The sequence below is a fragment of the Neopsephotus bourkii genome, unplaced genomic scaffold, assembly GCF_033783945.1.
Source record: "Neopsephotus bourkii isolate Nb327-2 ecotype Australia unplaced genomic scaffold, CSIRO-AGI_Nbou_v1 NB_1139, whole genome shotgun sequence".
Classification (NCBI taxonomy): domain Eukaryota; kingdom Metazoa; phylum Chordata; class Aves; order Psittaciformes; family Psittacidae; genus Neopsephotus; species Neopsephotus bourkii.
This window is the reverse complement of record NW_026901625.1, coordinates 320,628-345,246: the sequence shown is the minus strand read 5'-3', so window position 1 is coordinate 345,246 and position 24,619 is coordinate 320,628. Positions and strand designations below refer to the sequence as shown.

Here is a 24,619-nt window from a genome sequence, read left to right as displayed (position 1 = left end):
GCGAGGGATGGGGGGAGCCGGGGGTGCACAGGAGGTCCCTGCGGCTCTGTCCTGGGCTCCTGTCCCTGTCCCTGGCTGCAGCCTTGGCTCTGCCGTGGGATCCCGTGGGATCTCAGGAGATGCTGGGTGCTGAGTGCCCCCAGTTGCCCCCAAGCTGATGCTCATCTCTTTGCACAAGGGCTGGGGTCATCCCTGTGAGGGTGCTGAGGCGCTGGCACAGGGTGCCCAGAGAAGCTGTGGCTGCCCCATCCCTGGCAGTGCTCAAGGCCAGGTTGGACACAGGGGCTTGGAGCAAGCTGCTCCAGTGGAAGGGGTCCCTGGAGCTGGAGGAGCTTTAAGGTCCCTTCAACCCAAACCAGGCCATGATTCTCAAGGGCCATCCCTGCAGGAAGGCTGACTCCGTGCACCCGAGCAGCGCATGGATGGGGAAACATCCCTCACGCAGCAGCAGCTCCTGGTGGGTCCCACCAGGGATGTGCCCCTCTGGGTCCCTGCAAGGCTGCAGCCTCCCTATAGGGCAAACTGGGAAGAAAATTGTGGTAAACTCATTCAGGGCTTAGGGCAAAGGGGCTCCGGGGAACAAGGGGGTTTCCCTCCTGAGGTCTCCATGGAGGGTGGGATCCCAGGCGGGATGGGTCCCCCGAGGCTGAAGTGACCGTGGCAAACGGCAGGAAATTCCAAGTCAGAAAATGATGCTGTTATTAGCAGTGGGTTTGTAAAGAGGGAGAAAATCTGCTTGTGTCTGCGGCTCTGGAATTCCTGCCTCGGGAGCTCCCGATCCAGGGTTGTGTTTGTAATGGGATGGGTGTTGGGTGGGAACAGGGCAGGACCCTGAAGCAGGAGGTGCTGGTTGAGCCCCGGTCCTGCCCCTGGCCGAGGACTTGGAGGGCGACCAGGAGAGGTCAGGGCTTTTCCATGTGGATTTGCATTGTCCTGGTGCAGCTGGGGAGGGAAGGGGCTGAGCGACCTGCTCGAGATGCTCTTCTCTGGCTGGTGTGGGCACCATGGGGTTGCTGTGCCTGGTGCAGGCTGAGCCTTCCTCCCCATCCTCATCTCTATCTCTGTATCCACAATCCCATCCCCTCCCCATTCCTATCCACATCCCTATCTTCATCCTCAACCCCATCCCTATCCCCATCTCCATCCCCATCCCCATTCCCACACCCCAGCTGCCCTGGTGCGGGTCTGGCTGCATCCCATCAGCACACACGGAGCCCCAGCTCTGCCAGGCGGGACTGTTTCTCTGTCAGGACCTCAGCGAGCTGCCGATGCTTCTCTTGGAGACGGGACCGGGGTTGTGGCTTTGTGAGCCACCAAAAATAGGTTTTGTTTTGTTGCTTTTGGGCTCAAAGCGCGTTTTCTCTGCTCAGCCTCCAGGAGCACTGCCAGCCCTTGGGATTCCTGTTTCTCCAGGAAAAGCCCACAGGAGCTGGCAGGGACCGAGGTGCTGGGGAAGGGGAACCTCTCCAGCCTGGCGGGTGCCCATGGAAGCCAGTTTCCCAGTTGGAGCCTGAGCTTACCCCTCACCTCTCCCCATGCCCAGGTGGCCGGCGGAGCAGCATGCCTTCCTCCTGACCCCGCGCCGGCAGGAAGAGGTCCCGGAGCGATGTCCTCTACGCGCGGCAATGGGGAGCACTGGAAGTCCCTGGAGTCGGTGGGCATCAGCCGCAAGGAGCTGGCGCTGGCCGAGGCGCTGCAGATGGAATACGATGCGTTATCCCGCCTGCGGCAGGACAAGGAGGAGAGCCGGGCCCGGCAGCGCGGGGACCAGCCCCTCATCTCCTGGGACGAGCCCGCGGACAGGAGCGGCTGCGCTGGCATCAAGGCAGCGCGGGGCCTCTCCGGCTCCGACCCCCTGCTCAGCTACAACGTCCCCCTGGTACCCGACGGTGCCCCCGTGCCCGGAGCGCCCCCCGCCGGCCCCAGCCCCCCCCCGCTGGACCCGCAGCCCTGGCTGAAGGGGCCCCTGGCTGGGGAGTACCTGTACATCCTGGAGGGAACGGGGGGGGACTTCCTCGGGGAGCCCCTCAACGGCACCGAGCCCCACAGCGGCACCTCCCCAAAACAGCTCTCGCCGCCGCCTCTGCCCCCCCGGCACCTGCTGTGGAGCTCCCCCGAGGGCACCCAGCGCTCAGGGAAGGGGTCCCCCCCGCCCTCCACCAAGGGACCGCAGCCCAGAGACATCAACACGTTCTCGGCGGTGCAGGAGCGCGCGCACGGGAAGCTGCTCGGGCGCCGCATCTCGGAGGAGGACCCGTACGGCATCAGCGATGCCATCACCTGCCTCAACCTCAAGGCCACCTACGAGTCGGAGGTGCTGCGGGAGGCCGCCCGCGGCTGGAAGGAGGGCAGGGGCATCTTTGAGAAGGAGCTGAGCGGGAAGCCGGTGGCGCGCAGCAAGACCATGCCCCCGCAGGTGCCCCCGCGGACGTACGCTCCCCGCTTCGGCAGCAGGAAGAACCTGGCGCCCAACAAGAACCGCAGGGTCTCCAGCGAGCCGGTGAGAGGCTTTTGTCTTCCTGGTGTGGGGCTGGGCTGGAGCTGGGGCAGTGGCAGAGCAGGGAGGTTGCCAATGGGGCCGTGCGTTCGCTGCGTTTCCTTTGCTCAGGGTTGGTTTCCTTTGCCCCATCCCTGGGGCTCCTCAGTGGTGTTTGCACCCTGGTCAGAGGCAGCCATGTCCTGAGACACCATCCCTGGGGCTCAATGAGCCCTGGTCAGAGGCAGCCATGTCCTGAGACACCGTCCCTGGGGCTCAATGAGCCCTGGTCAGAGGCAGCCATGTTCTGATACGCCGTCCCTGGGGCTCAATGAGCCCTGCCCAGGTTGTGCAGGTCCCCAAGGGGTGCAGGATGGTGCAGAGCCCTCCGGGAGGGTGATCCAGGGCCGGGAAGCCGAGGACATGAGCGTGCTCCAGGGCGCAGGAGCCGCTGCCTCGGGCTGTGCTGCGGGGGGCTCACAGCAGGCTCGTGTTGAGGCTCCCCACATCCTCTGGGAACAGCCGGGGGTCTCCTCCCCCGAGCCAGGCCATCGCTTTCCTGCTGGGCTCGCAGCGGCCTCCCTGAGCCCAGCTCCCCTTGTCCCCCCCAGGCACCGGCAGGATGCGTCCCCAAGGCGCTGGGGCTGCCGCTGCCCCTCCTGGGGGCTGCCGGGTGCCTGCTGCTGGCTCTGGCACCGCTCATCCTGCCCCCAGCAAGGGGAGGGCATCAATGAGGGCCGAGGTCACCTCCCTGTCCCCGGGGAGCGGGGATGCGCTGGGGCCGGGGGGGCTGTGCAGGGCACTCACAGTGCCAGGGGCTCGTTGACAAAGAGCATTAACCCCTTCCTTAGGGGCTGCTCTGCCCCCCCACTGCTGGGTTCATGTCTGACAGCAGGGCCATTGTTCACTGAGGAAGGGCGATGGAGGCCCAGGGACCCCCGTGTGCGGGATCCTGCCCCAGCATCGCAGCAGCAGGGCATGGGCATGGGCATGGGCATGGGCATGGGCATGGGCAGGGCTCTGCCAGGGATGGGGCAGCCACAGCTTCTCAGCACCCTCACAGGGCAGAGCTCCTGCCTTATCCCCAAGGTGAACGTCCCCTGTTCCAGTCTGAACCCAGCAGCCCTTGTCCTGTCTCCACCACGTGTCCCCAGCACTGCCCTCCTCCAGCCGCAGCATCACCACATGCACACAGGCTCTGGGTGCCCGGTGCTGTAGCAGGGAGCTGTAACCGTGGGGCAATGGGCTGGAGCCCCCCAAGGACACTGCAGCCGGGTCACTGGCTCATGCTCTGCCCCGCAGGTTGCCCCCCGGCCGCACTCCTTCGCCAATGGCTACGAGCTCTTCGAGGTCTCGGAGGAGCGGGACGAGGAGGTGGCTGCGTTCTGCCACATGCTGGATGTGTGAGTACCCGCATGGGGCTGGGGCCTCCTGCTGCAGAGCGCCCCACAACCGGGGTGCTTGGGGGGGCCGGGTGAGCCCCAAAGCAGGGCAGCACCCCTGACCCGTCCCTGCCTCGCCAGGCTGCGCTCCAGCTACAGCACCAAGGACTATTCCCTGACGGGCCTGGTGTGGAGCGCTGTGAACCTCAGCCCCGAGCAGCTCGGCCATGGCGTGAGCCTGAAGGTGACAGTGGTGTGTGACAGCCTGCGGGAGCCCCTCACCTTCACCTGCGACTGTGAGCACCCCTTGTGCCCCCCCTTGCAGCGAGCCCCAAACCCCCGGCTGAAGGCTGAGGGGGGGTCCCACGGTGCTGCTGCTCCTCCCCGCAGGCTCCTCCACCGTGGACCTGCTCATCTACCAGGCGCTGTGCTACACGCACGACGAGCTGCACAGCGTCGATGTCGAGGACTTCGTGCTCAAGATCTGCGGCTTGGAGGAGTTCCTGCAGAAGTGAGTGTGGGGGGGGCACACTGCACACCCCCAGCATCCCTGGGCTCACACTTGGCTCTGCTTGGCCCGTGTGTAGCCGCAGCAGGGTGTGATGGATGGCCAGGGCTGATCCAAGCCATGGTGATGCTCCGGTGTGTTGTGGGAGCATCTCTCCCAGTGGCATCCCATCACACTGATCCCCGTGCCCCTTGAGAAGGGCCTGAAAACTGGGGAACTGCCAAACAAGCTCTTTGGAGAAGCATTAAGAGCAGCCACGTCATGGTCAGAGCGGCAGAGCCCGGCTTTTCCATGTTCCTGTGGGAATTAGAGGCAGAGGTGGAAAAGAGACGTGTCGGGAGCAGTGTGAGGGCACAGAGCATGAGGGCTGCGGTGATGGGGAGGGAGACCCGCACAGATCCCCCCCTCCCTTGCTGCCTGTCCTGCCCGAAGGCTGCATTTGCATAGGGATTTGGGGGTCTGCAGCTCGGGATTGCTCTGCAGAGGAAGGTGCAGGAGCCCTGTGTGCGAGGCATGTGTGAGCCAGCCCCTGCTGCTGGAGCGCTGCCATGGGCCTGGCCGGGCCATGGGAAAGCTGTGGGAGCTTTGCCATGGGCTCCAGGAGCTGCTGGGTTAGGCCCTAAAGGGGCGGCTGGGAACGGCCCAGCCTGGGAGAGCCCGTGCAGAGGGCGCAGGGAGCCAGCTCCTGCCTCTGGACCCGGCACAGCGGCATGAAGGGGGTGTTCCCATCGGGAGTGCCCCCCTGCGGGACGGATCCAGGCAGCTTGGGGGGTGTTTCCCAAAGGGATGAACATCCTGACTCTGGCTGGGAGCAGCACCCTGGGCACGGGCCCTGGCGAGCGTTCCCCCACTGCTGCTGATCTCGAAGGGGCTTTGGGAAAGGCCTGGGACAGAAATCCCTGTTGCCACCAATCTTTTCTTTCCACATCCTCCTGTAGCTGAGTTGATGCTGGGGGTGCCAGACCTCTCCCTGTGGAGCCGTCGGGCACTTGAGCTCTGCATACCACCCTGAGCTGCTCCCCCTTCGCTTTGGCAAGGTGCAGGGGGTGCAGGATGCCAGTCCCAAGGGTGCCTTTCCCAGCCCTTCCACCACCTCTTGCCATTGCAGCTCTATCCTGCCTGGAGCTCCTCTACCCCCTCAGCACCTTGCCATGGCTCTGCTGCACCAGGGCTGGATCAGCTCCAGGAGGGCTTCCCGTGCTGGTGGGCATGGTGGGACCAGGCTGATGCAGGCAGAGCATCCTCCAGCTGCTTGGGTCCACACTCACTTCCCACACATCCATGGGCAGGTCCTGGCAGGATGGGCTCCCCCGCACCCTCTCCCAGCTCCATTGTGCCGGCTTTTTGGAGGGCACAAGGGAAAGAGGGAAAACAATAGCTTATTCTTCACGTTTCCTAGCACAAGCTACCCGGTGGCACAAACATCCCTTTGCGGCCAGGCGGAGCCCAGCCAACGCTGCCCGGCTGAAGGGTGTTGGGATGAGGGATCCCAGGTTGGGTGTTGGGGCATCCCAGGGGATGGAGAGGGGCTCTGTGCTCACCGGGAGGGCTCTGTCCCTGCAGCAAGCACGCGCTGGGCAGCCACGAGTACATCCAGCACTGCAGGAAGTTCGACATGGACATCAACCTGCAGCTGATGAAGAGGAAGGGGCTGCGCAGCGACCTGGCCCGGACGGTGGGTGCCCCCTCTCCCCCCCGGTGTGGGGAGCAGAGCAGGGGTGCCCCTGGCATCTCCCTGCTGCAGGAGCACCCGGGAATGGCGAACGCACTCTCTCCATCTCCAGGCAAGTGATGACCAGAGCCCGTCCACCCTCAACCACTACATCCACCTGCAGGAGAGGCCCATCAAACAGACCATCAGCAGGTAGGGGGGACAGGACCGGTCCCCTGTGCTGTGTGCCTGCTTGGCCAGGGCTCAGCTTTGCTCTCTGCCCTCTAGGCAGGCGCTGAGCCTCCTCTTTGACACCTTCCACAACGAGGTGGATGCTTTCCTGGCAGCTGAGGTGAGCAGCAGGGACCAAGGGGGCATTTTGGGGGCCACCTTCCCTCATTCACTGCAGTCTCTTTCCCCTTTTTGTTATGGGGCTCTAAGGGTGCACCAGGGAAGGGTAAAGCCATGGCAATAGGGGGAACAGGCACAGACTGGTTCACCTTCCCCTTGGCTGCTGCAGGCCCTGCCTCACCCCCGCTTTGCCCTCCATAGGGAGACTTCCCGCTGAAGGCAGAACGGGTGATCCAGTCGGTCATGGCCATCTGCAATGCCCTGGCTGCCGTGGAATCCCAGGAGATCACAGCAGCCCTCAACCAGATGCCCCCCTGCCCTTCCCGCATGCAGCCCAAGATCCAGAAGGTGAGAGGTGGGCACTTCCCGCCCGTGGGAGGCCGTTCCCACACCGGGCCCCGTTCCCAGCACCACATGGAAAATTCCTCAAGAGCTGGGGGCAGGCGCTGCCGCCCCGCTGCCTGCCCAGGCAGGGTCTGGTTACAGGGCTCTGGCTGGGGAGCGGCTCCCCCCGGGCGCCCTCTCATGCTGCTCCCGTGGTTTCTCTTTTTTCCTCAACAGGATCCAAGTGTTCTGGCCAAGAGGGAAAATCGAGGTATTTGTGTTCTCCTCCCCTCCTTCTGGGCTCAAGTCCTCGGTGCTTTTAATCTTCAACCCCCTTCCCCCTCAGTTAGTGAGGCCAGAGGGTTTGGGTTTAAGGAAAGAGGGTTTCTGGAGGTAGTGGAGGTTGTTCTGTGAGCCCAGCAAAACGGGGAGCCTGGATTCTCCCTCTCAAACTGCATTGTGCTGGGGAGCCTGCCCAGGGTCCCTCCTGCATCCCGACCCCAGCCCAACGGGATGCAGTGGGGGGCGGCAGGGGGGCCACCAGCCCACACCCCCCGTGTCACCCTGCAGAGAGGATCGTGGAGAGCCTGACGGCCGCCATCCTCAACCTGGTGGAGCTCTACTGCAGCACCTTCAACGCGGACTTCCAGCCGGCGGTGCAGGGCAGCCGGGAGCACGGCGCGGCGCGGGAGGCTCGCCTGCTCTCCTGCCCGCTCGCCTTCACCGTCTACGCCACCCACCGCATCCCCATCACCTGGGCTGCCAGGTACGGGCCCTGCCGGGGCCCCGCGTGGCTGAGGAGCTTGTCCCTGGCCCACAGAGAGGGATAAAAGTGGATTGAGATGGGATCTGTGAGGGTGCTGAGGCGCTGGCACAGGGTGCCCAGAGAAGCTGTGGCTGCCCCATCCCTGGCAGTGCTCAAGGCCAGGTTGGACACAGGGGCTTGGAGCAAGCTGCTCCAGTGGAAGGGGTCCCTGCCTGTGGCAGGGGTTGGAGCTGGGTGAGCTTTGAGGTCCATTCTAACCCAAACCAGTCTGGGGTTCTGTGGTTCTCTATCCAGCAGTCATGGAGGGAATAAGAGCTAACTCACCCCAAGCCTCCTAAAGTGCAGGAATATTGGGATGTGGTGCTCAGCAGGCAGTGAGGGTGGCTCGCAGGCAGCTAATGCTGGAGCTCCTGGGCAGGAAGGGCTCTTCCGTGCTCACCAGTCCCAACCCCACGCATCCCTGGGGATGCAGCACCACTGCCGGGCTCAGCATCACCCCAGGGATGTGACAGATGGCCCCGGTGCAGCAGGGCTGGGCTGCCCTCGCCCCACACCACTGACGTGCTCCTTTGTTCCGTGCCTCGGGTGCCCCGTACCCGCTCCCAGCCCCACGCAGGGGGGATGCGGGGGTCCGGGTGTGCACGGCACCGGCGCCAGCAGCAGCCACCCCGCCGGGGACCCCTCGCCTTTGTCCTGCCCTTAATGTATTCCCCTTGGTGAGTGGCTCCGAACAAAGCGGGAAGCCTGGGAAATGCCGGCATCCCCTGACCCCGGCCCTCCCTGGATTGTGGCTCAGCACCTGCCACATGGCAGGGCCCCCCGGCAGCCCCCGTGTGATGGTATGTGTGGTGGCATATGGTGATGGGGACATGGCGCCCGGCGCTGCACCCCCTTCCTGGCACAGCCCCTTTCCCAAGCCCAGCTTCAGGAAGATGCAGCTCCCATCCTCTCCACCCCACTGCTGTGGGTCTGCCCCATGGTGGGGTGCACCCCCAGCTCACAGCTCCCCTGCCCCAGCTGAGCCCCCCCCCAGCTCACAGCTCCCTCTGTTCCTCTTGCAGCTATGAAGATTTCTACCTCTCCTGCTCCCTCAGCCACGGTGGCAAGGAGCTGTGCAGCCCCCTGCTCACCAAGAAGGCCAACGTCTACAAATACCTCTTCCACCTCATCATATGGGACCAGCAGTAAGGCAGCACCCGGCCATGGGGTGGGCAGGGGGTCCTGGTGCCAGACCCAGCCTTCCTCCTGCCCTGCTCCTGCAGCTCCTCTCTGCACCTCTCCCTCGGGTTTGGGTGTTGGAAGCTCTTGTGTCATCCCTGGGAATAGCAGCAGCCCTGCCCGCCCTGGACCTGCGTGTTTGTGCCCGGGAAAGGGGATCTGCTCCCAGAATAGCTCCGGGAGCGGGCAGGGAGGCAGCGCCAGGCCCGGGCCCGGCATTCGCAGGGAGGTGGGGATGGGACGGGGTAATTTTAGAAGGTGCCGGTGCCCCCAAGGACAGGCGCCGAGCGGCCGGCGGGGAGCGGAGCCGTGCCCGCAGCCCCGGCCCCTGCCGACCCTGGCAGGGACGTAGCTGCCCCTGGGCTCCCAGGGAGCATCGCAGAGGAGCCTCAGCCCCGGGGTCCCACGCAGCCCCCCTTGGCCGTGGGACGAGGTCAGTGCGCGGTGGGGACCCTCCCCAAACCCAGCCGCATCGCGCCCGTGTCGAGGGGCCCTCATCCCGCGCTGGGCGCATGCAGCACCCCCAGTGCCAGCAGCAAGGGCGCTGCTGGGCTGGGCTGGGCTCTCCTCTCCTCTCCGGGGACACACTCGGCGTCCGCAGGCAGGGTCCGGCCGGGCCATGGGGAGCGCGGGTCCCGTCCCCGGCAGGGCTGAGCCGTGGCTGCTCTCCCGCAGGATCTGCTTCCCGGTCCAGGTGAACCGGCTGCCGCGGGAGACGCTGCTCAGCCTCACGCTCTTCGCCGTGCCCGTCCCACCCCCGGGGGGCTCCTCCGACACCAACAAGCAGCGGCGCGTCCCCGAGGCGCTGGGCTGGGTGACCACCCCACTCTTCAACTTCAGGCAGTACGCGGGGCCCCCGCCATGGGGCACGGCCGGGGGGGCCGGGTGCCTCGGGGGCAGCATCGCCGCAGCGGTGCCCTCGCCCTTCCTTCTCCTCCAGGGTCCTGACCTGCGGGAGGAAGCTCCTGGGCTTGTGGCCGGCGACCCAGGACAACTCCAGAGCCAGGTCCAGCGCCCCCAACTTCAACCAGCCCGACAGCGTCATCCTGCAGGTGTGTCCCGGGGCGCCTGGGGACACCCCCCCACCGAGCCCCATGTGTGGCTCCCACTCACCCTCCGCTCTGCCCCAGATCGACTTCCCCACCTCTGCCTTCGAGGTGAAGTTCACCAGCCCGCCGGCGGCTGAGCTCAGCCCCAGGTACGAGTTCGGCAGCCTGGGGGAGGAGGATCAGCGCCAGCTGCGGGAGGCCATGCAGAAGAAATCTCTCTACTGGTAAGTGATGGACCCGGGGCGAGGCTGGGGTCGCCCTGCGGGGGGGACCCTGCTGTGACACCCAGGGGGTGTCAGTGTCTGACCCTGCTGGGCACTGGGGATGATGCTGGAGCCTGGTGTTGTCAGAGCTGGGTGCCTGGGCAGGGTCTTTCCATCCCCCCCAGGGGAGCAGCTGCCTGGCCTCATCCAGCCTGGCACAGGCCAGGAGTCACCCAGCACTGGGTATAAGCAACAGGATCAAGTGTTGGCAGCTGCACCGGGATCCACTGCACAGAGCAGGGCTGACCTCGTTGCAAACCTGCTCAGGGGACAGCAGGGATGTCCCTGCAGCAGCTCAGTCACCCCTGGGCATGGGTGCTGGGCTCCCAGCTGTCCCCTCGGGGACAGGGTGCAGCATGGGGGTGAGGGGAGCCCCCAGTACAGAGCAGCCCAGGGGGACGCAGGCTGGATCGCGCTCTCCACCGCAGAATCATGGCCCGGTTGGGGTTGGAATGCCATCCCCTCCCCTGCCCCAGGCCTCATCCTTGTCCCTGTCCCCAGGCTGATGGACATGGACCGCAAGCGGCTGTGGGAGAAGCGGTCCCATTGCCACGCGGCGCCCGGCGCCCTGCCCATGCTGCTGGCCAGCGCGCCCAGCTGGGAGTGGGGCTGCCTGCCCGACATCTACGCCCTGCTCAGCCAGTGGACCTACATGAGCCACCAGGATGCCCTGGGGCTCCTGCACGCCACGTAAGGCACGGGTGGGAGGTGGGCACTGCAGGGATGCGCGCTCTGCAATGGGAGGAGGGGTGCTGGGATGCTGTCCCCACGAGGCCTGTCCCTGCTGCAGGTTCCCGGACCAGGAGGTGAGGAGGACGGCTGTGCAGTGGATTGACTCCATCTCCGACACGGAGCTGCTGGACTACCTGCCCCAGTTGGTCCAGGTGCGTGGTGGGACGGGGATGTGCCATGGGGTGCATGGCAGGATCAGGATGTGCCATGGGCTGCAAGCTGGTCCCACTGTGCCCCAAAACTATCCCCGCTCCAGGCCCTGAAGTATGAGTGCTACCTGGACAGCCCGCTGGTGCGCTTCCTCATGAAGCGGGCGATCTGCGACCTGAAGATCACCCACTACTTCTTCTGGTAGGTTCTGGGGGGCTGAGAACAGTGAGGGGGATCCCTGTGGCTCCCCTGACCCCTTCCTGCCCCTGCTCCGAGCAGGCTGCTGAAGGACGGCCTCAAGGACTCGCAGTTCAGCATCCGGTACCAGTACCTGCTGGCGGCTCTGCTGTGCTGCTGCGGGAAGGGGCTGCGGGAGGAGTTTGACCGGCAGTGCCTGCTCGTCAGCACGCTGGCCAGGCTGGCCCAGCAAGTGCGGGACGCGGCGCCATCCGCACGGCAGGTGGGTGCTGGGGTCACAGGAGAGGGTGCGGGAGGGAGCTGGGGTGATGGGAGGGGTCCTAGGCTGTTTCTCAGCCCCCCCGCCCCATCCTGTGCCCACCCCATCCATGCCCATCCATCCCTGCCCGCCCCCCCTGCAGGGCATCCTCCGTGAGGGGCTGGAGGACGTGACGCAGTTCTTCAAGGCACACGGGTCGTGCCGGCTGCCGCTCAGCCCCAGCCTGCTGGTGAAGGGGATCGTGCCCCGGGTGAGTGCTGGAGCCGGGGGGCTCGCTGGGCTCCTCTCCCCCCCTTTCCAGCTCTCCCTGATGGGCTGTGCCTTCCTCCCGTGCCAGGACTGCTCCTACTTCAACTCCAACGCTGTCCCCCTCAAGCTCTCCTTCCAGAACGTTGATCCCCTGGGGGAAAACATCCGCGTCATCTTCAAGGTGAGCCCGGCCCCCCCGGCACGGCCCCGGCCCCGTGGGGCTGCCTCAGCTTTGCCCCCTGGCTCTGATGGCTCTTCCCCACGGGCTCGCAGTGCGGGGATGACCTGCGGCAGGACATGCTGACGCTGCAGATGATCCGGATCATGAACAAGATCTGGGTGCAGGAGGGGCTGGACATGCGCATGGTCATCTTCCGCTGCTTCTCCACTGGCCGTGGACGAGGTAACCCCGGCATCAGGGCATCCCCAGTGGCATCAACCTCAACGGCCCCTGTTTCAGTCTGAACCCATCACCCGTTGTCCTGTCACTGCAGTCCCTGATTGAAGGGCCCCTCTCCAGCATCCTTGCATCCTTCAGACACTGAAAACTGCTCTGAGGTCTAAAAGTCACGATGCTCTTGGGCTAGCGACAGCACAGGAGGTCCTAGGGCTCTGCTAGAGAGGATCTGCTGTGGGCAGCTGCAATTCACTTTTGGGTCTGAACCCAGCAGCCCCTCTAGAGGAGCACGGCTTTGCAGGCTGTCAGTCAATGGCTGGGGAGTCAAAGGGTTGTGCTTGGGGAGCTGGGGTCTTGGCACCCCTCAGGAGGGATGGGTGCTCTCACGCTGCTGTCTCACTGCCAGGCATGGTGGAGATGATCCCCAACGCCGAGACCCTGCGCAAGATCCAGGTGGAGCATGGCGTGACCGGCTCCTTCAAAGACCGGCCGCTGGCAGACTGGCTGCAGAAGCACAACCCTGGGGAGGATGAGTACGAGAAGGTGAGGAAGAGCCTGGCGGGGTTCCCGCTGCTCGTGCCCCACTCAGCAGGGATGAGCCCCCCCTCGCCTGCCTTCCTCCACGGTTGGCTCCTTCCCTCCCTTCCCAGGCAGTGGAGAACTTCATCTACTCCTGCGCCGGCTGCTGCGTGGCCACCTACGTGCTGGGGATCTGCGACCGGCACAACGACAACATCATGCTCAAGACCACGGGGCACATGTTCCACATCGACTTCGGCAGGTTCCTGGGCCACGCGCAGATGTTCGGCAACATCAAGAGGTGAGAAGTGCCCCCGGGGTCTCCATCCCCCCAGCCCGGGCTCTGCAGCCCCCTCTCTTTGCAACCCCTGCTCGGGCATCGCTTCCTGTCCCTCCCCGGCACAGGGACCGGGCACCGTTTGTCTTCACTTCGGACATGGCGTACGTCATCAACGGCGGGGACAAACCCTCCAGTCGCTTCCATGACTTCGTCGACCTGTGCTGCCAAGCCTACAACCTGATCCGCAAGCACACCCACCTCTTCCTGAACCTGCTGGGGCTGGTGAGAGCCGGGGCTGCGCACCCCTTCCCACCACCAGGAACAGTCGAGGGTTCCTCCTGCCACCGCCCGCCCTCATCCGTGCCTTGCCTCCCAGATGCTGTCCTGTGGCATCCCCGAGCTCTCCGACCTGGAGGACCTCAAGTACGTCTACGATGCCCTGAGGCCACAGGACTCTGACGCTGATGCCACCACGTACTTCACCAGGTAGAAGACACTGGGGTGTGCTGGGGCAGGAGAGGATGGAGGGAGCCAAGGACGGAGGCACTGGCTCGGCTCAGCTCGCTGAGCGCGTGGTGGCCTCGTTGCAGGTTGATCGAGTCGAGCCTGGGCAGCGTGGCCACCAAGCTCAACTTCTTCATCCACAACCTGGCGCAGATGAAGTTCACGGGCTCTGATGCCCGCCCGACCCTCTCCTTCGCCCCCCGCACCCACACCATCAAGACATCCGGCCGGATCCGCGACGTCTTCCTCTGCCGCCATGAGCGGGTCTTCAACCCCAGCAAGGGCTACGTGAGTGGGGACGGTCAGGGACAAGCGAAGGGGCTGCCTGGGTGGCTCCCTCCTGGTGCTCCTCCCCATCCCCGCATGGGTTCAGGGCATCCTGGGCTCCCCATCTCTCTGCAGACCTACGTGGTGAAGGTGCAGCGGGAGGGCCCAGGCGAGGTGACCTTCGTGCAGCGGAGCTTTGAGGAGTTCCAGGAGCTGCACAACAAGCTGCGCCTCCTCTTCCCCTCCTCGCTGCTGCCCAGGTACCCCCACAGCCCCCCACGGACCCTCGGGGCCCCCCAGCACCCCCGGGCTCTGCTCAGCATCCGTCCCTGCAGCTTCCCCAGCAGGTTCCTCATCGGGCGGTCGCGGGGCGAAGCGGCGGCCGAGCGGCGGAAGGAGGAGCTGAACGGGTACATCTGGCACCTCATCCACGCCGCGCCCGAGGTGGCAGAGGTGCGGGGCCGGGGGTCCCTGCAGGGTGGGATGGTGCTGGGGGCACCAGAGAGGTGGGGATGTGCCTGGGGGTCAATGCAGCACATCCAGCATCAGTCCCGACTGGTGCAGGATGTGCTCGCGGCTCATGTCTCCCCTTGCCCCTCAGTGTGATCTCATCTACACCTTCTTCCACCCCCTGCCACGGGACGAGAAGGCGGCCGGCACCAACCCGACCCCGAAGGCAGCGGGTAGGGGGGCTGGGGGCAGTGCTGGCGCGGCACAGGGTGAAGCGAGAGGCTCCCATCCCACCCGCGTCCCTCCTCTCCTCCAGATGCCACCTGGGCTCGGCCCCTGGGGAAGGTCGGTGGCGAGGTGAAGCTCTCCATCTCCTACAAGAACAACAAGCTCTTCATCATGGTGATGCACATCAGGGGGCTGGTACGTGTGCAGTGCCCGGTGGCAGTGAGGTGGAGGCTCACCCCTCTGCTGTGCTCACGGGGTGTCCCTGGCTCTGCCCCACAGCCACCATTGCAGGATGGCAATGACCCTGACCCCTACGTCAAGACCTACCTGCTGCCCGACCCCCAGAAAACAACCAAGAGGAAAACCAAAGTGGCCCGAAAAACCTGCAACCCCACCTACAATGAGATGGTGGGATGGGCATGGGGAGGGGAGCGGGGTGGGGATGGGGATGGGGATGGGAACGGGGTGGGGATGGGAAGGGGATGGAGATGGAATGGGGATAGAAATGGAGATGCAGATGGGATGGGGATGGAGTTGTGGATGGAGACGGGGATGGGGGATGGAGGTGAGGATGGGGATGGGAATGAGATGGGGATGGGAATGGGAGATGGAGGTGAGGATGGGGATGGAGATGGGGATGGGGATGGGGGATGGAGGTGAGGATGGGGATGGGAATGGGATAGGAATGGGATGGAGATGGGGATGGGGATGGGGGATGGAGGTGAGGACAGGGATGGGAATGGGATGGGGATAGGAATGGGATGGAGATGGGAATGGGGATGGGAGGTCTCAGGGGGTCTGTAGCTGAGGGTTTGCCCAATTCTGCCCCCCAGCTGGTCTATGACGGGATCCCGCGGGGGGACCTGCAGCAGCGGGAGCTGCGCCTGAGCGTGCTGAGCGAGGAAGGCTTCTGGGAGAACATCCTGCTCGGGGAGGTCGGCATCCGCCTGCGGGACCTCGACCTGGCGCAGGAGAAGATGGGCTGGTTCGCCCTGGGGTCCCGCGGCCACGGCACCCTCTGAGGGGCCAGCACTGGGGCTGGGGACCCCGCGGCTCTGCTCAGCCCGGGATGTGCCTGTGGGGACCGGGCACCGATGGGTGCTGCTGCGGGCGGCTTCTCTTTGAAGTTTACCTTGTGTCAAGGGAGCAACGCGGGGCGGGAGGAGGGAGGACCGCGGGGACGGGAGGACTCTTCCTTTGGGATATCTGCATTGGAGCTGTTTTCTAAGTAACGAGAAGCGTGAGGCCGGGCACCGGGTGGGGAGGAGAGGGGAGGCGCGGGGAGGGTCAGAGCTCGGGGTACAGCTCCAGCCAGGGCATTCCCATCTGGGGACGTCGCTCCCAAAGGTAAGCGGTGTGCTGGGGCTGGGCACGGGGCCGGTCCCATGGGGCTGACCCCCAGTGCCATGGGGACAGCCGGCGCCCTGCCCGTGCCCATGCTGGTGGGACACCCATCATCACCCAGCTCACCCTCCATCCGTCTCCCGTCCTCCCTGCGGCCCCGGGGCCGAGGCTGCTGCGCCGGGGCGGGTTTGGTGCCTGTGGTGCTTTGTTTACAGCAGGAGCTCCGTAAACGGATGAAAAGTTTCTCAGGATCGAGAAGAATGAACTGAACCTTTATATTAAAAGTTTTAACTTGGAGCTGGAGCTGGAGGGATTGGGGGGCTGCAGCGATGGGGGGGCTGCAGCGATGGGGGGGCTGCAGGGATGGGGGGCTGCAGGGATGGGGCTGCAGCGATGGGGGGGCTGCAGGGATCGGGGGCCTGCAGCGATGGGGGGGGCTGGAGCCGGGTCCCTGCTGCCTCCACCAGGGGGCGTGGAAATGAAGAAGTTCATCGGGTGCTGTGGGCGCTGCCTGCACCCCTGACTGCGCCTCTTGCGCCCCTGCCTGCTACAGCGCCCGCCCCCGAGCCCAGTTTCCCCGGTCCCACGCGCTGCCCCCCTGCACGCGCAGTGCCGCGGCCCCCCCAGCTCGTTCTCCCGGTAACTCCCTCCCGGCCGGGGCTCCCCGCAGGGGGTCCGCGGGGGCTGGCGCCGGTAACGGGGCAGAGCCCTCCGCCACCGCAGGGGGCGCTACCGCACAGCTCCTGCTGCCGCGCGGCTGATGCAATCCGGTGACCCCGCCCCGGGTTCGGCCTCACGTGGGGGCGTGGCCATCGCTGTGCCCAATGGGCGGTGCCGGGGTCGGTGACGAAGAGAGCGCCTGCGCGGTGCGGGGCTGGTGCCGGTGCTGCCCTCGGGCCCCTGCCGCCATTTTGTGTCAGCGCCCGCAGCAGGATGGAGTCAAGCAGCCGATGGGAGCCGCCCGCAGCCCGGAGCACCGCAGCCCCTGCCCGGAGCGCAGCTCCGCACGCACCGCCGCACCGCCGGGACCGCTGAGCAGCACCCTCTGCCCGCGCATGGAGCAGAGCGGTCGGGAACGCGGTGGCCTGGGGTGGGCCCGGCTGGGCTTCGCCGCGGCCTGGCCCAAGCTGGCCGGGCCTAGCGCGGCCCCCGCCGGAGCCTCGCCCCAGGCGACCCCGCCCTTCTCATGGCTGCGGCTCGTGTCGCAGCTCCTGTCCCCGCCGTCCGCTTTGCTGCAGCGGCTGCTGCCGGGCCCCGCGCTGAGCAGCGCGCTCTGCCCCCCCGCCGGGCAGCCGCCCGCCAAGAGCCCCCCGCCGCCGCTGTTGTCGGAGCCGGCCGCGCCGGACTGGGCCGAGGAGACGCTGGAGAAGAAGCGGGAGGGCGGCGCGAAGGCCCCGCCGGGCCTGTGGCGTAGCGAGCTGCTGCGGAGCCGCCTGCTGCCCCTGTCCGTGCTGCGAGTGGACCTGTACGTGCGGGGCCCGGAGCAGGGCTCGGGCGGCGGCTCTAGAGAGAACCATCTGCCGCAGCCGCTGCGAGCCGAGGGCCCCGCCGAGGCCGGACTCCTCCGGGGCGCGTTGCCCGAGGCCGACTTCGTCCGCAGCAAGCGCTTGGCCTTTCTCCAGCCGTGGCACTTGGGCAGCGGGGGCCTGGCCGTGCCGGAGCCGGACCACGGCTACCACAGCCTGGAGGAGGAGCAGCAGCAGCACAAGGGCGGTTGGCAAGAGGAGGTAGGGGCACGGCGGGACCAGCGGTGCGATGCTGGGGAGTTGAAGCGGCCCCAGGAGCCGAGCGACACGGGGACACGGCCCGGAGGTAGTGGTGCCTTGGAGCAGGAGGGGGACGGGGGCTCAGCCGATAAGGGGACACTTGAGGGGGAAGCCTTGGGTGAAGAGGATGGCGAGGACTCGGAAATAGAGCAAATCCTTCCCGTTTCGGTCAGACCCGCCTGTGCCAATAAGTTGATAGACTATATAATAGGGGGAGTTTCCAGTGGGGAGGAGAGTGCGGATGATGAGGAAGACTGGGATGATGATGACGATGGTTTCGATAGCGAAGAGGAGCTCCCCTTGGATTCAGACGTCCGTAGCCAGAACGGGGACAGGCTTCACCTCTGGAATTCCTTCTATAGTTTGGATCCGTACAACCCTCAGAACTTCACAGCCACCATTCAGACATCTTCCTGCGAGCCGGGAAGGGACATGTCAGATATAGAAGAGGAGGAAGATGATGATTCTTCGTGGGTAGAGGAGTCCTCGGGCTCTCCTCACCCCAGTTCTGAGGAGGAATGGGACTGTAGCAGTGGGGATGAGGCAGAAAACTTGAAGCTTTGGAACTCATTCTGTACCTCAGATGATCCCTATAATCCTTTAAACTTCAAGGCAGCCTTTCAGACAGCAGAGAAGAAAGGGACGCCTGGTTCAAAAGGAGCAGAGAGGCCAAGTTTGGTCACTTCTGAGTACAGTCCCTTAACTAACTGCGGGGGGGAGCTGGAAAAGCCTGACTATGGGGTCACGGTGCTGCATGGCATTCTTTCTGCTGAGAAATGTCCCAGTTCCAAGAGGAAAAAGGTACAGACTTGGGTTTTGGGTTTGTGTTTTGGTGATGCTAAAACAAGCCCCATTGCACTGCGGGTGGGCGGGGGAGGGGACTTGGGTTTCAGGCACGAGCGTACCTCCATGAGCTCATGGTCTGAAATGAGGGTGCCTCATCCTTTCCACGTGATGGGAATTTCACAACTCAGTGACGTGGGGCACTTCCTCACGTTCCTTTTTTAGACTTGAAGTTGTATTTTCCTCTGAAGAGGTGGCTTTCGTTCTGTGTTGTCAGTCTCTGTTGTGTAGTTGCCATCCTCAGAGAAACAGCTGAGATCCATGATGGAAGTTTCTCCTTTGGAAAGTACCTGTTGGAATAACACCGATAAAGTACTTTGGGGCCTTTGCGTACACATACTGTAATCCAGGCTTAAAGCTTTCAGAGCTGGGACAAGCCTGCTTGAGTTACAGACATCTTTTGGAGTAGGAAGAACTCTTCTGTTGGGGGTTAACACAATAATACACTGAAAAGTTTGAAAACAGAGTATAATAATACTTCTCTTTTCATCTAAAAGACTTAAAATGCAGCAGTCATTTCAGTGCAAACTGGAGCTGGGCTTTTGAGCACAAACTGGAAGATTAGCATGATTCTGAAGAGTTTGTGCATTAAACAGAAGGCCTTTTAATACACGTGCCAGGATTCAGGTAAATGGGAATTGCATGTCCATTAAGTTCTGATGCTACCCATGGACTGGGTGGTTTTTCAGGGGTGGTGTCTGAGTCTTGCCTGATACTTCAGGCGTTAGCATGAGGAAGAGCTTGTGATCCAAGCCCCGGGGTAATACACTATCGTGTAACTATCATGTTTGCTTTAATGCTGTGACAGCAAAGAGATTTGTTTGCTCCTTTAACTGAGGGCCTGGCTTGGAGGTGATTTCATACCTGTCCTTGCTGGGGCAGATGGTGCTTGCAGACTTCATGGATCTCACAGGACAAACTGTTTGGTTTAATTTAAATGGAAAAGACTCCCAGCAGTTCCTGCAGGAGGTTTCTGTGCAACTGCAATAGGGCAGCACTGAGGAGCAATGCTCTGAGCTCAGCCTGCGCCTCCTCAAGGCTTTCTGCCTGCCAGGGATGGAGGAGTGATGATGTGATTGCTGTGTGGTTTGGTTCTGTGTAATCCTGGTGAAAGAGCCATGACCTAGATGCAGGATTTAACATGATGTTTCAGCATCCAGTAATTGTGCCCAGGGGCGTCTCAGACTGATGTAAAAAGGATGTAAGGTGGGAACTCTCAGAGGGACAGGCTGATGTAACAGCTCCCTGTGCTTGAAAGCACATCATTAGACCTGTCTGCAAAACAGAGCTGGGGTTGCCAACAATCCTCAGGTCATTCATCCTGTTTCCTGTCTGGCACCTTACAATCACACAGCAGCAAAGCCATCAAACCCAAGAGCGCTTTGTTTTGCTTAAGTTACCAATGCCTCCACACTGGAGGATGTGGGCACTGAGGCATCTGCTCTCAGAGGTGACTGCAGTCCTTTGGGATCACCACACTAGATTTAGATGACTTCTGGAGGCTTTCATACAGTCTCTGGTGGCTGTGTCCTCAGCTGCTAATCATTCTTGGAGGTCATCTCTTCCATAACTGTTATCTCCATGTTGGAAGTTGGCTTTACCACCAAAAGCAATCCCAGTACACTTCTGTGTTAGCATGAACTGAGGCTTCTGTGTTAATAAAACATAGGAATAGAGCAGCAAGTGGTTTGTATCTCCCCATGTGTTTTCCTGACCTTCCAGAACTAGCTGTTCTGCAGCAAATCCCCTGGAACCACCTGTAAGGACAGTGTTTGGCTTCTCTTCAGGAATCTGTCCTAGTGTGAGAGCTGCTGGATGCTGACAGCTCCCTAGTTTCTCTTTCCGTTTTGTAGCTAAATGGAAAGCAACACAGAATTCAGTAAGAGCCTTGAGTAGTCTGGCTTTTGCTTATATCTTGATAACAGAAGGACTTAAATCCTTAGTATAATCTAACCACTGTCAAGTTTAGATCCTGAGCCTATACATTTGCTTTCTTAAAATAGCTGAATAGCTCTTAAACATACTGAGGAGTGAAAGGTTTTGATGCCTGTTTTAAAATGCCATCACTCTGATTCCATGTCCTTGCTTGAACTGCAATACTTTGGAATGTGGAACCAGCTCTGAGCGGATGGGTTTGTTCCAGTCACACAGCGATGAGTGTTGCTTCCTTCTTTGTCACCTTGTGTGATTCTTTATCCTGGTGCTGGCAGTGATTCACGTGCTTGGTTGCTTCACAGAACAATGATTCCTCCCTTTCTTTCTTTCTTTCTTTCTGAAATGGAAGCTTCAGCGATGGGAGGTGGTGACTGGAGGGTATCTCTGTAGCCAGAAGTGCCTTGGCACGTCCTGAGTAACCTGCCCGCACTGTGGCTGTGCAAGGTTATAACCCAGGTGCTGGTGACAGGGGTGTTCTTGAACAGGGAACATGCTGGGATCTGCCGCCAGCCTAAAGAGGCCTCTGAGGCTAATTTAGAAACTCTGTAGTAGCTTAAGCTCAACCTTGGAAGTCAGCAACTGGTTGTTTTTAAAGCTGAGCTGATACAAGCTCTGGCCTGGGTAGCCTCTCGGAGGCTTTTGGCTATTTTGGGCATTTAATAACTTCTGTTTAGAAATAAAACCTTGTGCAAATAAATACCAAGCTCCTTCTGCACGAGTGCTTGCTAATGCTTTCCTACTTGTCTTTTCCAGGTGACCTTCCTTGAGAAAATTACTGAGTATTACATAAGCAGCGAGGAGGATCGGAAAGGACCCTGGGAAGAGATGGCACGGGATGGATGCAGGTTCCAGAAACGGATCCAGGAAACGGAGGAAGCGATAGGATACTGCTTCACAGCAGAGCATAGACAGAGAGTATTCCGTACACTCCAAGAAACCTACTACGAGAGGGTTGATCTCTTCTAGCACCTTCAAAGACCTTGTAGTTTGTGTGACCCTGAGCACTCATGAACGTCTTCAAAACAAGTGGCAGCTGCATGTGCTCTTCTGAAGTGAGGAGAGAAGCGGGATTTTAGGGCTTTTATCCCAGTTGGAATATACCTGTGTCCCATTTTGATATCCAGACAAAATCTTTTGAGTATCATCAAGGGTGTAGGGGTGGTATAATCACATTCCTTTTAATTAACACTTGAGGGACAGACTGCTTTAGGTTCAGTCCATTCCAGAAATGCCTTGTCTGCCATATGTTGGGAAGTGGTGACTATTCAGTTGGATTTTTTGCACTTTGAAAAAGCAAAACCTATTTTGAAGGAAATATTTATGGGGTTCAGAACCTAATTCTTGCAGTTTTGATTTAAAGATTCCAGAGGTGTGTGCTGCTTGTGGGGCTCCATTTCCTCTGACTTGTGTAAAAGCCTTGGATTTCGTTAGCTGATGATATTTACTGTGCAGAATGCCTTTTAACATCCCAGTTTTGCATGTAATGTACTGCTTGAGTGTCAGTGTGGTGCTTTGGTGTCTTACTATTTCAGTCTAGCACACTGGGGGATTCAGGGGAGCTCTGGTGCACTACGAGCCCTTTGGTTTGTCCTTATTTAAACACATACCTTTACCCAGTACTGTTCCAAAGGGTGCTGGCTGCTTGTGCACCAAACCTCTTTGCTTTCAGGGCAGTGAAAGGCCTGATCCTGATCAATAATTAAAGCTTCATGGTACATATTGAGGTTGATTGAATTCAGATAGCCATGCATAGCCCCTAGTCCTTTAGTTAACCTTAGAGGAGCTTCTCTGTAATGGATTCTGCTTTCTGAATATGAATTGAAGTGAAGGATTCTTCATTATTTCTTGTATCCAGTGTGCTCATTCTGGTACTTGCGAGGAGAATTCTCTTTAACTTACGGAAATCTAAGGCTACAAATTGCTGTGTTCTTTACCAAAAGCCAGTATTAATACCTCTGTGCAGCTGCACTTTTGTTCATCTGTTACCAGAGTAACATTTCATGTGTGGGGTCTGGAAGGGGAGGTCCCTGGTGGAAGGCAAACACTCTTCATTTATGTTCTTAACTTGCAGTGTGCAATTGTTGTTGCAGCCCCACTAAGAAAGCAGCACCAGTGGGATATGTTTGGACCTGAAGGATGTTGTGTGGCTGGTATCCAAGCAGGTATGAGGTTGGAATAAATACCGAGCATCACAGAATTCATCTCTGTTCACATAAAGTTGTGTGAATAAGTGATTTGCTACTTGGTTCCGTCAGCTGTTTCCCTTTTGTAAGAGGGAAACCCCAGAACACTGCAGATTTGTCCTGTCACCACTTCTCCCTGCTACAGAGGGTTAAGTGTGAACTACAGTAGTTACCATATGATGGTAAAATACAGCTGATGCTCAAGCATTACGAAAGCAATGCAGCAATGTTATTTGCCATCCCCATGGCATAGAAAAAATACTAACTGGGTTCTCCTGTCCTCCAGTTGGAGTTTTGAAATTGTAATTCTAATGATGCCCTCAAAACCTGTGAAGTACCTTTAATTTGGAGATCATTTCCCTGTATCACATTTGATAACGGGTTCTGCTTTTTAGTTTAGGAAAAAAGCATGTGAGATGATCAGTGGGGAAGAATAGAGAATTTGTTGATTTCTGGTTCAGGTGTGACTGATAAGTGAAGATGCTGTTCATTGCTCTTGGTAGAAGACACTACAGTGGTTTTCCTGTGCCTCTCCTGGTTTCCTTGCTCTTGGAGAACCTGGTGCTGCAGTTGCTCTGGACCACTTGATTTACTGGTGCTGGGACAAAGCTTCAGAGTGGTGAAAATTAACCCTGCAAACACTGATCTACTGTTTGCACAGGCTTGGGAAAGGCTCTACCTGGGAGTGAAACAAACTGACACAGGTATAGACTACGTTAAAACCTGTTACTTCCAGAGTGCTTCTGATGTTAAGAGGTTTTTTTCCAGCCTGCAGTGTTCTTACTGAGCCATACCTGCTTGGGCCAGCTTGCTTCTCTCCAGCCTCATGTTTAAAGTAGCCAGTGTGAGGTGAGCAAAGGTTAACAGTAAGTTCATCACCATAACCATCACCTGAGCGAGGTTGTCACCGTTGTCCCTCCCAGCTGTGTTCCAGTGCTTGTACAGGATGTTCTTGCAGTGAGACAGTAAAAACTTGGGAACTTTAAATCAAAACTGTAAGGATCAGATTTTATTTTTGTATAATTTAGAGATGCTTAGAAAACAATGTTCCACATTGGCTTTCTACAGATTTTAATTGATTTGCGTTGAGTTCGTTGGGGTTTTATATCTAAAGTTCTATTTCTGTACATAATAAAACTATTGAGAACTAATTTGGGAATTGGAATAAAGATATTTGCAAGATATGGCCACGTTGGTTTTCTTTGGAAGAACGTTGGAAACAACCGGGTAACTGGGATTGGAGGGGATGGCAGGGACTGCGGCTCGCTTCCAAGGTGGATCCGGATCATTTGTGTCTGAACGGGGAAGCTCCGCGCTGGTTGCCTTGTGCGTGTAAGTACCGGGCGGTGAAAGAGGGGCATGGCAGCCAATGGCAGTGCAGAGGAGGAGGGACCGGGGCTGATTGACGGGCGCTGCTGCCAATGGGAGCGCCTGGACTGAACGGCGGTGCCGGCCAATGGCAGTGACGGGGAGGACCGGCAGGGGCGGGTTGAGGGGAGCGGCGGCCAATGGCAGCGCCCCCTGTGGCAGCGGCGGGCGGGCGGACCGGGGCGGGAGGACCGTAGCGGCGGAAAACGGGAGCAGCTGCCAATGGCAGTTGGGAGGAGGGCGGGGCATTGGTGCGCCAGCCAATGGGAGCGGAGGCCAATGGCAGGGGCGGAGAGGAGGGACCGGAGCCAATTGATGGGCGCGCAGCCAATGGCAGCGCCAGGGGCGGTGCGGGGCATGAGGAGCGCTCGGAACGCGCCGAGGGTGCAGAGGGAGGGAAGCGAGGAGGGGAGGAGCGGGTTTTGTAGCTCCCGGTTGTGATTCCCGTGCGTGGCGCGCTCCGCTCTGCCCCGAGGGGCCCTGCGGTTGCTGCAGGAGCAAATGTTCCTCTGCGAGCGGGCTGTGCCCGCGCGGTCCCGCCTGCCCGGGGGCAGCGGTGAGCTCCTGTCTGAGCCCCTGGGAGGGTCAGTCAGCGCGGGTCCGCACGCCGCCGCGGGACGGATCACAGCGCCTACGGCGAAGAGCCGAGGGTCGCTGCCGTGGGGCTTTCTTGGGTCCCCCCTCACCAGCCGCGAGCATCCTGCAGATGAGCCCGTGCTCAGCGAGGGCTCCGGCTGCCTTTACCCCGGGTCCTGCTTTTCCCTTTCCCTGGGGAACCTGAGCAGCGCCCGGTGCCGTGGCTGGGAGGTACCAGGGGCTATCTCCGTACACGGCGGTGGCAATGGGACCGCTGCAGTGAGGTCGCTGCTTTCCTTCTGAGGCTGCAGCTTCCTGTGCTGCAACTCTCCCATTGCCAGCAGCTCCACCTCTGCAAAGGGGAGCCTCTGTGGGTACTGATC

General features: G+C 60.9%; 2 protein-coding genes across 2 annotated transcripts; both read left to right on the top strand.

Moving 5' to 3' along the window:
* The first annotated feature begins 608 nt into the window (after window positions 1–608).
* Window positions 609–15,858, top strand: PIK3C2B (phosphatidylinositol-4-phosphate 3-kinase catalytic subunit type 2 beta). The gene is made up of 32 exons (XM_061362786.1): window positions 609–2,500; window positions 3,779–3,879; window positions 4,000–4,154; window positions 4,249–4,369; window positions 5,930–6,041; window positions 6,151–6,230; window positions 6,306–6,369; window positions 6,570–6,716; window positions 6,930–6,963; window positions 7,263–7,458; window positions 8,520–8,642; window positions 9,352–9,519; window positions 9,617–9,728; window positions 9,807–9,949; window positions 10,490–10,678; window positions 10,779–10,872; window positions 10,977–11,071; window positions 11,150–11,330; window positions 11,470–11,577; window positions 11,665–11,757; window positions 11,850–11,979; window positions 12,380–12,516; window positions 12,624–12,793; window positions 12,898–13,054; window positions 13,149–13,258; window positions 13,363–13,564; window positions 13,679–13,803; window positions 13,879–13,996; window positions 14,145–14,226; window positions 14,310–14,416; window positions 14,501–14,629; window positions 15,055–15,858. Exons 1-32 carry the CDS (start codon window positions 1,607–1,609, stop codon window positions 15,241–15,243), a joined length of 4,866 nt encoding a protein of 1,621 aa, XP_061218770.1. The 5' UTR covers window positions 609–1,606; the 3' UTR covers window positions 15,244–15,858.
* A 605-nt stretch (window positions 15,859–16,463) lies between these two features.
* PPP1R15B (protein phosphatase 1 regulatory subunit 15B) lies at window positions 16,464–23,474 on the top strand. Its single transcript, XM_061362785.1, has 2 exons — window positions 16,464–18,132; window positions 20,863–23,474. Exons 1-2 carry the CDS (start codon window positions 16,516–16,518, stop codon window positions 21,073–21,075), a joined length of 1,830 nt encoding a protein of 609 aa, XP_061218769.1. The 5' UTR covers window positions 16,464–16,515; the 3' UTR covers window positions 21,076–23,474.
* The last annotated feature ends 1,145 nt before the right edge of the window (window positions 23,475–24,619 follow it).

Excerpts from the sequence above, each read along its gene's own strand:
- PIK3C2B (XM_061362786.1), top strand. The coding sequence starts at position 1,607 with ATGTCCTCTACGCGCGGCAATGGGGAGCACTGGAAGTCCCTGGAGTCG. Across the intron at positions 2,501-3,778 it reads GCAGGGTCTCCAGCGAGCCG|GTTGCCCCCCGGCCGCACTC; the intron begins GTGAGAGGCTTT and ends TCTGCCCCGCAG. Across the intron at positions 4,155-4,248 it reads CCTCACCTTCACCTGCGACT|GCTCCTCCACCGTGGACCTG; the intron begins GTGAGCACCCCT and ends TCCTCCCCGCAG.
- PPP1R15B (XM_061362785.1), top strand. The coding sequence starts at position 16,516 with ATGGGAGCCGCCCGCAGCCCGGAGCACCGCAGCCCCTGCCCGGAGCGC. Across the intron at positions 18,133-20,862 it reads CCAGTTCCAAGAGGAAAAAG|GTGACCTTCCTTGAGAAAAT; the intron begins GTACAGACTTGG and ends TGTCTTTTCCAG.